General features: G+C 37.9%; 3 protein-coding genes across 5 annotated transcripts; 2 read left to right on the forward strand and 1 right to left on the reverse strand.

Moving 5' to 3' along the window:
- The first annotated feature begins 227 nt into the window (after positions 1–227).
- LOC111807408 (elongation factor Tu, mitochondrial) lies at positions 228–5,007 on the forward strand. The gene is made up of 12 exons (XM_023693121.1): positions 228–505; positions 664–739; positions 918–1,010; positions 1,130–1,204; positions 1,577–1,681; positions 1,796–1,886; positions 1,981–2,186; positions 2,505–2,588; positions 2,804–2,869; positions 3,162–3,224; positions 3,797–4,037; positions 4,603–5,007. Exons 1-12 carry the CDS (start codon positions 324–326, stop codon positions 4,671–4,673), a joined length of 1,353 nt encoding a protein of 450 aa, XP_023548889.1. The 5' UTR covers positions 228–323; the 3' UTR covers positions 4,674–5,007.
- A 547-nt stretch (positions 5,008–5,554) lies between these two features.
- LOC111807023 (heavy metal-associated isoprenylated plant protein 42-like) lies at positions 5,555–6,734 on the forward strand. Of its 2 annotated transcripts, XM_023692590.1 has the most exons (3): positions 5,555–5,918; positions 5,987–6,065; positions 6,138–6,734. In XM_023692590.1, exons 1-3 carry the CDS (start codon positions 5,889–5,891, stop codon positions 6,707–6,709), a joined length of 681 nt encoding a protein of 226 aa, XP_023548358.1. In that variant the 5' UTR covers positions 5,555–5,888; the 3' UTR covers positions 6,710–6,734. The 2 variants fall into 2 exon arrangements, with proteins under 2 accessions (XP_023548358.1, XP_023548357.1); XM_023692589.1 differs by having other exon boundaries at positions 5,557–6,065.
- A 62-nt stretch (positions 6,735–6,796) lies between these two features.
- Positions 6,797–10,227, reverse strand: LOC111807022 (isoamylase 2, chloroplastic). Of its 2 annotated transcripts, none has more exons than XM_023692587.1 (2): positions 9,995–10,227; positions 6,797–9,655 (listed from the first exon to the last, which is right to left on the reverse strand). In XM_023692587.1, the coding sequence occupies exon 2, from the start codon at positions 9,589–9,591 to the stop codon at positions 6,937–6,939; it is 2,655 nt and encodes an 884-aa protein (XP_023548355.1). In that variant the 5' UTR covers positions 9,592–9,655; positions 9,995–10,227; the 3' UTR covers positions 6,797–6,936. The 2 variants fall into 2 exon arrangements, with proteins under 2 accessions (XP_023548355.1, XP_023548356.1); XM_023692588.1 differs by having other exon boundaries at positions 6,797–9,690.
- Positions 10,228–10,434: the final 207 nt, after the last annotated feature.

Here is a 10,434-nt window from a genome sequence, read left to right on the forward strand (position 1 = left end):
GAAACTCTGAAGCAAAGTCATGAAAGCTTATAGGGACAATATTTAATAAAAAAATTATTTTTAAAAATCTATCTTTTTTTAATTAATTTATTTATTCGTGTGAAAGGATAAGATGGATTATGCACATTTTGATTAATTGGGCCTTAAATTAGAAAATGGGCCGGGCACTGGGCCCATTAACTCTAAAACCCTCGCCGGCTTACAGAACAATAATGACTCTCTAAAACCCCCCAAAAGCTTCCGCCATTCGAAGACGAGAAGCTTTGCTCTTTTTCCACTACACTTTCGTCTAGGGCTGCTTCCGACGAGCGATTTGAGTTCCAATGGCCTCGGTTGCACTCCGAAACTCAACCTCCAAGCGCCTCCTTGCGCACTCGTCTCCGTTATCATGGTGTTGCAGAGGATCCGCTTCCTCCCATTGTTCCATCTCCGCTTTGCTTTCCCGAAACGATGGAGCATCCAGTCCCATTCCTTGGTGGAGATCCATGGCTACTTTCACTCGCACGTAAGCGATTTCTATTGTCCAGATTGTGTGTGCGAGTGACAGATCGTGGGTTAGGGGAGGATTTGTATTGAGTTGATGGTTTTGTTTTTTTCACAGTTCTCTGTAGTTGTTGATTTTTTTTTTGTTAACTTATCTCGTTCTACTTTGCTGCTGAACAGAAAGCCTCATGTGAATGTGGGGACAATTGGACATGTTGACCATGGAAAGACTACACTGACTGCAGCTATTACGAAGGTTGGATTGATTACGAATGTTTTTTTGTTTCTTGACCTAAGTTTTAATATATCTTCAATCGGCGTTCTCATTGAAAACTATGGTTTGTAGAAAGATATAAGTGCTTATATTTGCTAATTACATGGAATTGGTGAATATTCAATCCTGGAAATTGTTGTTTAAATTCAAATTCCTTTAGGTATTGGCCGAGGAAGGGAAAGCTAAGGCTGTTGCATTTGATGAAATTGATAAAGCCCCAGAAGAGAGGAAGAGAGGAATTACTATTGCAACGGTTGGAGTTCAAATTTTCTTTTTGTTGGCCGCTTACTTTTTCATTTACTTTAAGGCTTATGTATACCGCTCCTATAACTATCACCTGCCTTGGGTTAATGATGCGTTTTAATTCTGCAGGCTCACGTAGAATACGAGACTGCCAAGAGACATTATGCACACGTAGATTGCCCAGGACATGCAGATTATGTCAAAGTAAGCTATGGATTGATACTTTTATATTTCTAAAATGGAGTAGGGTAATTTGTCATTCAGCTATACCTTTGACTGGGCGGTTGATATAAATGTTATGGATAAGGGATAAGGAGGAGTGAGTGGTTCAGCGTAAGTAGATAGAATAATGAAGAATGTGGGTGTTCTTTTTTAACTAGCTGGTGGATACTTAAGTCAGGTCAATTGCAAGCTGAATGTAGTTTTTTGGTGGGAAACTTCTATCACAGCTTTACAGATATAAAATATGTCGGTTTTAACAACCAATGTGCACAACAATTACATCAAATGGTTATGTTTTTCTGATTGTCTAAGTTCTTGAAAGCAAATACTGAAGGATGGTGATAATCGGTGCAGAACATGATTACTGGAGCTGCTCAAATGGATGGTGGTATCCTCGTTGTATCTGGCCCTGATGGGGCCATGCCTCAGACCAAGGAGCATATTCTACTAGCACGGCAGGTATACATTTGTTTGTTTGGAGCATACATGTTTTCTGCAGATTAAGCTTTGTTTCTACGTGCTTTCAGGATGTAATGTTGATGCACTATAGATTTGTTTTATTGCATCAATCAGGTTGGTGTTCCGTCACTTGTGTGCTTTTTGAACAAAGTTGATGCTGTTGATGATCCTGAACTGTTGGACCTTGTGGAAATGGAACTTCGCGGTATGATTATGCAGTTATATTTTGATGCAGCTACTGTTTCCAGGTGGTCAAATTTATAGGAAACATTTCAACAGTAGTTTATGTTTTCTTGCAGAACTTCTCAGCTTCTACAAGTTCCCTGGCGATGACATTCCAATCGTCAGGGGTTCAGCTTTATCTGCATTGCAGGGTACGAATGAAGAAATTGGTAAAAAGGCTATTCTAAAGTTAATGGAAGCTGTTGATGAATACATTCCTGATCCTGTTCGACAGCTTGACAAACCTTTCCTGATGCCAATTGAAGATGTTTTCTCTATTCAGGTATGGAGAATTTGCACGGGGTTTGTATATGTACTTATAGTTGAAAAAACCTTGCCCTTGTTTTTGTGTTCTGCGTTGTCATTCATTTCATCTGCAAGATTGTCTAATTTTCTTTTACTTCATTTCATCTGCAAATTTGTCTAATTTTCTTTTCTAAGTCTCAATGTGGAATACTAATATCTTCAGTATAGGTGTACTTATTTGTGGAGTTATTTTTGAAGTGAACTAATATCTTCAATACCTTGGTGGGGTCTTGCTGTTAAAATATTTGTAGAGTTATTTTTGAAGTGAACTTAATTCTTTCTGTTTATGCTGAAGGGTCGTGGAACTGTTGCTACTGGTCGTGTTGAGCAGGGAACTATTAAAGTTGGTGAAGAAGTTGAAGTTCTAGGGTTGACTCAGGTAAATTGATGTTACCGTTTTCAATTTCTAACTATGTTTTGTGTGTGCGGGATTGGGCACTCACACCTTGTGCCAATTTTGGGCCAATGTTGAATATTCAACTAGCTAGGGATGATTACATTCTTGGGGCTAGGTATTGTGTGTTATAATTACGGCCTTTGTTCCTGAAAATTAAAGATTGGTTTGATTATACTTCTTCGCAATGTCTTTTGCAGGGGCCTCCTATGAAAACTACTGTAACTGGTGTTGAGATGTTCAAGAAAATCTTGGATCAAGGACAAGTAATTGACTGTTGTTTTTATCTGGCATTGATGTTTTTTTTTTTTTAAATAAAAAAATGCATATACAAAAAGACAATGAAAGAAGTAAACTTGAAGATTATAAGCCACCTAAATTGGATTTTGGTTCAATTTAGTTAGCTTCTATTTGTGCTATGCTCTTTTTCAAATGAGAAAGGAAATTTGATTTTTAAAATGGAACACAATTAGTAAAAGAACCTCCATCAGAACAAGCCAAATGAGTTTAACAATCGTGAATGAGATTTTTCTAATGTTAATTTTGTGATTTTATTAGGCTGGTGATAATGTGGGTCTCCTTCTCCGTGGTCTAAAAAGAGAAGACATTCAACGTGGACAGGTATGTAGATTGGTATCACTCATGCTGAAATGAAATTTTCGTTAAAACTGCATTCCATCTTTTGGATAATGTCACAGATAACTTTTTAACAATGAGCAAGAAGGTTCTTCCGTTCTGCCTCCAACACAATTTTCATGCTCATAGTTTTATCATTAGGCATCCAAATATTCTTATTTTGCCGGTATCAAAATGAATTCAGCTGATTTAGTTAGTAAACTGCATTGCATTCTAACACATTGAACACGTATTTTTAGTTTGACCGCAAAATGGGAAAATAATGTTGTGTACTACAGGCTTACTTGAATTGAAAGTGTTATTTTCATTGAGAAAACAAAAATAAGAAAAGCTTCACTCCAAGCTAACCCAATTAAAGAAGCCATGTTATTCTCTATGCACATCATTGAAAATCATTCTATTCCTCTTCTTAACCTCCATATGCTCACAGCATTACATTTTGAAGGTGGCTGTATCCTGTACTCCTAGATATAGATGTTTGAAGCGTTCCTTTATATATATATATATATATATATATATATATATATATATATATATTTTTTTTTTTTTGTATGTAGGTTATTGCAAAGCCTGGAAGTCTGAAGACTTATAAGAAATTTGAGGCCGAGATATATGTTCTCACAAAAGAGGAAGGTGGCCGACATACTGCTTTTATGTCCAACTATAGACCTCAATTTTACATGAGAACTGCAGATATCACTGGAAAGGTTGAATTACCTGAAAATGTTAAGATGGTTATGCCTGGTGACAACGTGACTGCAGCTTTTGAGTTGATTTTACCCGTTCCCCTTGAAGCAGGTGCGTCACATTTTAAACTCTCTGGTTGTATAAAGACTAAGCTAATCCCCTTTCACAAATTCTTTGGTATAATATTTTTTTGATGTGTTGTGCTACAAAGTTTGGTGTAAAAAAAAGCTACTTCAAAATTGTATCTATTTTTAGTGCATTTTGTGTTGGGTGTAGGAGCGAGGATATTCTAGTTATTCTAGTTTTACGCATCTACGAATAAGACATTCTCGTCTTACACATCTATTACAGCCTTTTGACATAGGCCTTTTGACATAGAATTTTAAAATTTTACCAAGTGTTTTTCTTTAGTAATCAAGATGCTGTAGGATGTGGGAGGTGTGCATTAGCCAGCCTAGGCCCCAAATAATATAGAAGTTTCAGGTTTTAATTATTGACAGCCTTGATTGTTTACATGTAAACGTATATGAATATGTACTTGAATCTGAATCTGATACTGGCTTCTAGGAAATGAAAATTTTCACCTGTTCATTTCGGGTCACGTCTATGGTTTAGGGTGCTTTTTTGTTCGGTTATCCAACAATGATCCCTAAATGCCATGTTTTGTTATTTACAGGACAAAGATTTGCCCTGAGGGAGGGTGGTAGAACGGTTGGTGCTGGAGTAGTTTCGAAAGTTATTAGCTGAGGAGGATGGAGGGTACTGCAGCCCATGCACTTGAAAGCTCTTTCAATACTCATTACAAAGGTGTGGTCAAACAATTTTTGAAGATCCTTGACAAAGTGATGCTATATTCGACATTATTTACAGAGTCGGTGTTGATGATTTATTTGTTTTAGGCACTTGAGAGATTATTAGAATGTTGTGTAATTTGCATAAATTAAGGAAGTTCCATTTTATTGTTCTCATAGCCGCCAAGATGATCTTGGTCCTCATCTCTTCTTTCCGTTTTCAAGTTGGATCACTAATAATTTTAGAGTACATAAATGATGATGGCATAGTCAATGCACGTTCAACTTAATTCTTTTGTTTGAAGATTTAGTTAAACAATTACATGTTTCACCTTTTATAGTCCTTTGGGATTTCAGCTGCTAGTTTGTTATTATTTTGCGATGAATATATGTCTGTTATTTTGGGTCATGTTTACGTCTACGATATAGTTAAGTTATGATTAGGTTGCTTGGGAGGGTGCGGTGGGCGTGTCTTTTTGGTCTATGATATAATTAAATTATGATTAGGTTGCTCTTGTTAATGGAGATAAATTTTTTCCTGATTTTATCTGGTTTGGACGAGAAAGAATTGTCTCGTTAAAATTTGAGTAAGTGAAGTTATTCCTGTCTTCTTCATTCATGATCTAAAAGATGAGGAATGGTTAGCAATAGTTGCTCTCAAGATTTTTGCCAAACTGATGGTAGGGTTTTGGTCTCGGTGATGTGGGTGAGAAAGTGTTTATTACGAAACTCGAAGAATAAAAATATTTTATCTACGGGTGAAAAAATGGTAACTTTGTAACAAAAAGAAATACTTTTTAAAAAAACAAACACTTCAAAACAAAAAATCTTAGAGTATGAACATTTGATCAACAAAGATGATATACTCTTATTCTGTATGTTAGATCGACTCTTGGCTTCAAGTCTCGAGAAAAAGGCATCCCTAACCCTTATCTATTCCAACACCTGATCCTCCATCGATCCTTTATTGTTAGAAACAATCACTTATAGAAACAATCACTTAATTGTCTAAGATAAATTTCTTTCCATAAATTCCCCCCTGCCTACATTGAATATGGCATGCACGAAAAAAAAGCACATTACAACTTTCCATACAAAATCTCTCTTCCTCTCTCTTTTTGCTCAGTAATCTTGTCTTTGGGAAGGGTTATTTGGAGCTTAATCAGTTCCAATGGCGGACGATCATGCAGCATCTTCTCAAGTAAGCACTTTTCACTTCTCTTTTCCTTCATTCTTCTCTTTATATTTCTTCTCCAACTTCTTCTGCAGATTTGTACCATAAAAATGGATATCAACTGCTGTCAAAAGTGCCCTCTAAAACTGGAGAGAAAGCTCCTCAAATCAAATGGTATGTTCTAAGAAACATTTCAATCTTCATCTCTTTCACCACAATATACCTTTCATTTACCCTTGATGGTAGGAGTGGAATCTGTTACTATAAACCAAGATGAAGGGCTGGTTACAGTAGCAGGTGACATTGACCCTGTTGCACTCCTACAAAAAATAAAAGCTATGGGGAAAGAAGCCAAACTCTGGTTCTTTCAACAGGAATCCAACTGCAGTGAGAAAACCACTGGGCGTTCGAGGAGTGGTTCGAACATCGAACATGATGGCATTGGATCTGATAGTATCATTGAGAATGAAACACGCTTTGATTGGCATTTGGCAACGGGCATGAAGGAGCACGATCGGGGGTTTCAGAGCTTGCCTACTATGTCTTCTGATGTTAATGGGTGTTCATATCCCTGGAGCTTGTCGCCTGCTATATCTTCTAATGTTCATGCATATTCGTATCCTCGGAGCTTGCCTCGACTTGGATACGGACCTATGTGGCCATATCAGCAATCAGTTCCTGGCCATAGGCTCACACCTCATGGTTACTACTTGCAGCCACATCCCCCGCCTGCTTATCGTCACTTTCAGCCTCGGTCTCCTCCTAGAGTTAATCCTATGGTGCATTATACTGACTATGCAGACAATTATAGGGTATAGTTAAGTTCAAAAGACAATGTGCTACAGCTTCCCCTCTGTTGCAAACAAATGTCTGACTAATGAAAGAATACTTTTGATGGAAGAAACTAATGAACTTATATATATATATATTCGGATACTGGGAATTGCTTTATGAACAATCCTTATTTGGCTACACTTGCAGTTTTATGTCTCATTATTGTACCTGGCTGGGGATTCGCTATTATAGTTACAACGTGTTCAGAATCTCAATCATTAAAACTTTTAGCCTCAAAAAGGGTACAACTGTGAGCCTGCATTTCATAAGTAATAGGTGACGTCGTTGGCACTGGCTCGCCATCAGATGAGAAAAACCCGGGAAACGATAAAGCTGTGTCGACCAGCCTAAACCAGGTTGTACCTTCTGATGGTTCAGGTAAAGCAACACTTACAGATTGGTCAGATGCATTGAAGGCCATGAATATATCGCTTTGAGGCTTGGGATTCTCAGTGATTGATCCACTTTCCTCTTTATCAGCTCTCAGCATCACAGCCAGGAATTTGCAAGAAGGATCTTCCCAATCTGGTGGTGATTGGTTATTATCAAACCAGTCTATGTTTTCGACCTTAAGAAAGTTTCTGCTCTGGAAAAGGTCAAAACGCCTTGATCTAAATGAACTCAAAAATGTGATGAACTGTGTGGTTTGAGTGCCGAAATCGGTCTTTAGTGAATCCCAATTGAATGACTTCCTGTCTTTGAATGCCACAGATCCCCCTGAAGATTGGCCGCACTCATCTCCCATGTTAAGAACAGGGACACCAAGTGAAACAAACAACACAAATATAAAATTACGAATCTGTTTGAGTCGTTTTTCTAGAACTTCAATGTTACTTGTCGGTCCTTCTTCCCCACAATTCCAACTTAACTCTGAAGCTAACTTGCTGCTGCTAAAACTCACAAGGTCGACGAGAGGAAGGCCAACGTTTCTAGCAATGAAGTTGAAAGAGAATGCAGGGCCACGCCCATCTGAGAATACATCTCCACTCCCACAAAGCCGGGTTGCAAGGCTTCTCACAAGACCTTCTCCCCTGAAAAATTCCTTTATATCATTACTGAATTTTGAATTCAGCTCTGCCCATCTCTTCCAATGAGGGAAACGAATTTCCTTTGGTACTGACTCCTGTGGATCCCAGAAGTCAGCGATTATTTTAGTTTTTGATAGAAGTGGATCAAAAGCAATTGCTTCTGCGAAAGGAGGTCGAGACAACAATTCACCGTGATGTCCTTGCAGCAAAGATGAAGCATTTATGAAACAAAAACCATCTATATGAAACTCGGTCACCCAATATCGAAGACTATCCAAAAGTAATTGCTGCACTATGGGATGATTGCAGTTCAGAGCACTTTTTCCTTCCGAATTCGTGACTCTATTCACAAAATAGTAACATGAGTCATCAATCCCTTGCAATGCTCCATCCATGGCAGTGTGAGTAAAAACAACTTCCAAGATGACCTCTACACCATTGGCGTGCAGTACTTTGACCATCTCCTTCACGGAGTTGAGAGATGAAATGGAAGCCCCAGAAGGAACATAAATGTTTGTTGGTGAGAAGAAGTGAAAAGGAAAATATGGTCCGTCTTTCTCATCAAATGGAAAGATTGGCTCTAGTAGAACCGCATTCACTCCCAACTTCTTAAAATGCAACAACTTCTGGGTCAAACCAGAAAATGTACCAGCAATATCTATTGGAAGCTGACTTGATTTGTCGACAGTAAAATGTTTCACATTCAATCGATAAATGAACAGTTTCTCCATTGGCAGGTTAGGACGAACTTCCCCATCCCAGGAAAATGCGGGAACATTGCATATCTGGCCAAGAAATTTTGAAGGCAATCCAAGTCCCTGACCACGAGTTTTAGGAATAGATGCTGTAAGGATCTTAGCATATGGATCCACAAGAATCCGACTTACCTCAGCTTCATCTTGATTTTCATGAAACTTGGACCCCCTGCATCGATAACCATAGCTCACAAAGTTTGAAGCACCTTCAAATGAGGCATGCCAAATATTGCCCGATCGGTTAATGTACGGATCTAAATCTAACTCTAATACAGGTTTTTCCGATGTGCTGTCATTGTACAGACATAAAACTACACTTTCTGCAGTGCTTGAGAAAATGGAAAAATTTATGGAACCATCACCTGAAATGGAAAGACCGAGCGGACTTGGATAACCTCGACCAAACCCAACAGGTACAGAAAAGCTAGTCTTCCTATGACTTTTAATTTCAGAGCTGCCTGAATCAACACCCACTGGATATTTCAACAGAAAAGAAAGGTAGAAAGGATCGTGCTTAGCATCAAACTCCAATTCAACAGCAAATTTCCCTTCAGAAGTTCTTACAAAAGGGGCTTCCGTTGCTCCAATTGTCTCTTCTGGGAGTATACTCTGAAAGTTGGGAGTTACAATAGCTGAATTAGATCTATAAACCCCCCAACTAAGCAGCAGTGTTTCATCAATGCTCGCTAGTTTCAAGGACGAAATTTCAATATTGACCATAAAACCAGACCCTCTCTTTCCAACAAAAGCGTAAACCAAATCCCCAAACTCTGTCCTAAACAAATAAGTTGCAACCTTTCTGTCTTCCTCAGTTTTACCACCAGTACCGAATTTCTGTCCACTTTTCCCAACCGAAATTCCAGATGGAGCATATGCTCTACAAACGTTCCGGTGCAAAGATTTTGTAAAACCTACTTTACTTTCTCCATGAGCTTGCATTCTAGCCTCATCCAATTTTCCAGACTGATAATTCATCTTCTGTCCATATGTATGGTAATCATTTACAGCCAGTTTGAATGATTCAGTACCTCCACGATTATATCCACAGAATGGCTGAATGAGTGAAGACAGGAAAGTTGCCATCTATAACTACAAATGCATCTAACTGAAAGAAATAAATTTTCCAACCTGAAATTGATCAAGTGTTCTGTGCCAAGCAAAAATCAACCATCAATTTTGTTTCTGAAAAACACCACAGCTCTTAGACTAAACGCAACAGTATTCATCAAATAAACAAGAGGATCATTAGTTAGTTCATACTATAATGTCATTTCTCCTCAACCAATGCTATCAAAATTCACGAATCAAAATAATATCCAGTTACATCAGAATATACATTGAATATAGCCTAATCTATCCACTTTATGTAAATCAAAATCTCAGGACGGGAAGAGAAAAGTCATCAGAAATCAAAATTTCGCAATACACAGACAGAAAAAGATTGAGAAACATTGTTAAAAAACCGAGTTCGAGAATCCGAACTTACATTTCTCTGATTTCGCTCGCTGTGCTGAAGAAACGAGGAGAAAAAAACATGAAATGGAGACGAAGAAAGGAAGAATGCAGGCAGTTTTTTTAGGTCAGAATGATCGAGATCTAAGCACCGATAATGGAAGGTAATGCGATGGAGACGGAATGTTGGAGAAGGACAGGAGCGAAGGAGAGTGAGTTTCTGCAACTCTGCCTCGTCTACTCGCGAGGAATCAACCAGCGTTCAACTTTCCATCCTGGCCGTTGATTTTATTTCTAAGTATTATTATTATTATTTATTCTTTTAAAATTTTATATTACTTTTTCTCTATAAATGAAAAAGGAGTTTCCTTTTTCCACATTTTTTCCCTCAAGCTCAACTATTTTGAGCTATGGTCCATACTTTTATTATTATTATTATTAATGTATTTAAATATTTTATATAAAAATAATAAC

The sequence above is a fragment of the Cucurbita pepo genome, chromosome LG12, assembly GCF_002806865.2.
Source record: "Cucurbita pepo subsp. pepo cultivar mu-cu-16 chromosome LG12, ASM280686v2, whole genome shotgun sequence".
NCBI classification, from domain to species: Eukaryota; Viridiplantae; Streptophyta; class Magnoliopsida; order Cucurbitales; family Cucurbitaceae; genus Cucurbita; species Cucurbita pepo.

Excerpts from the sequence above, each read along its gene's own strand:
- LOC111807408 (XM_023693121.1), top strand. The coding sequence starts at position 324 with ATGGCCTCGGTTGCACTCCGAAACTCAACCTCCAAGCGCCTCCTTGCG. Across the intron at positions 1,682-1,795 it reads ATATTCTACTAGCACGGCAG|GTTGGTGTTCCGTCACTTGT; the intron begins GTATACATTTGT and ends TGCATCAATCAG. Across the intron at positions 4,038-4,602 it reads ACCCGTTCCCCTTGAAGCAG|GACAAAGATTTGCCCTGAGG; the intron begins GTGCGTCACATT and ends TGTTATTTACAG.
- LOC111807023 (XM_023692589.1), top strand. The coding sequence starts at position 5,777 with ATGCACGAAAAAAAAGCACATTACAACTTTCCATACAAAATCTCTCTT. Across the intron at positions 6,066-6,137 it reads AAAGCTCCTCAAATCAAATG|GAGTGGAATCTGTTACTATA; the intron begins GTATGTTCTAAG and ends CCTTGATGGTAG.
- LOC111807022 (XM_023692587.1), bottom strand. The coding sequence starts at position 9,591 with ATGGCAACTTTCCTGTCTTCACTCATTCAGCCATTCTGTGGATATAAT.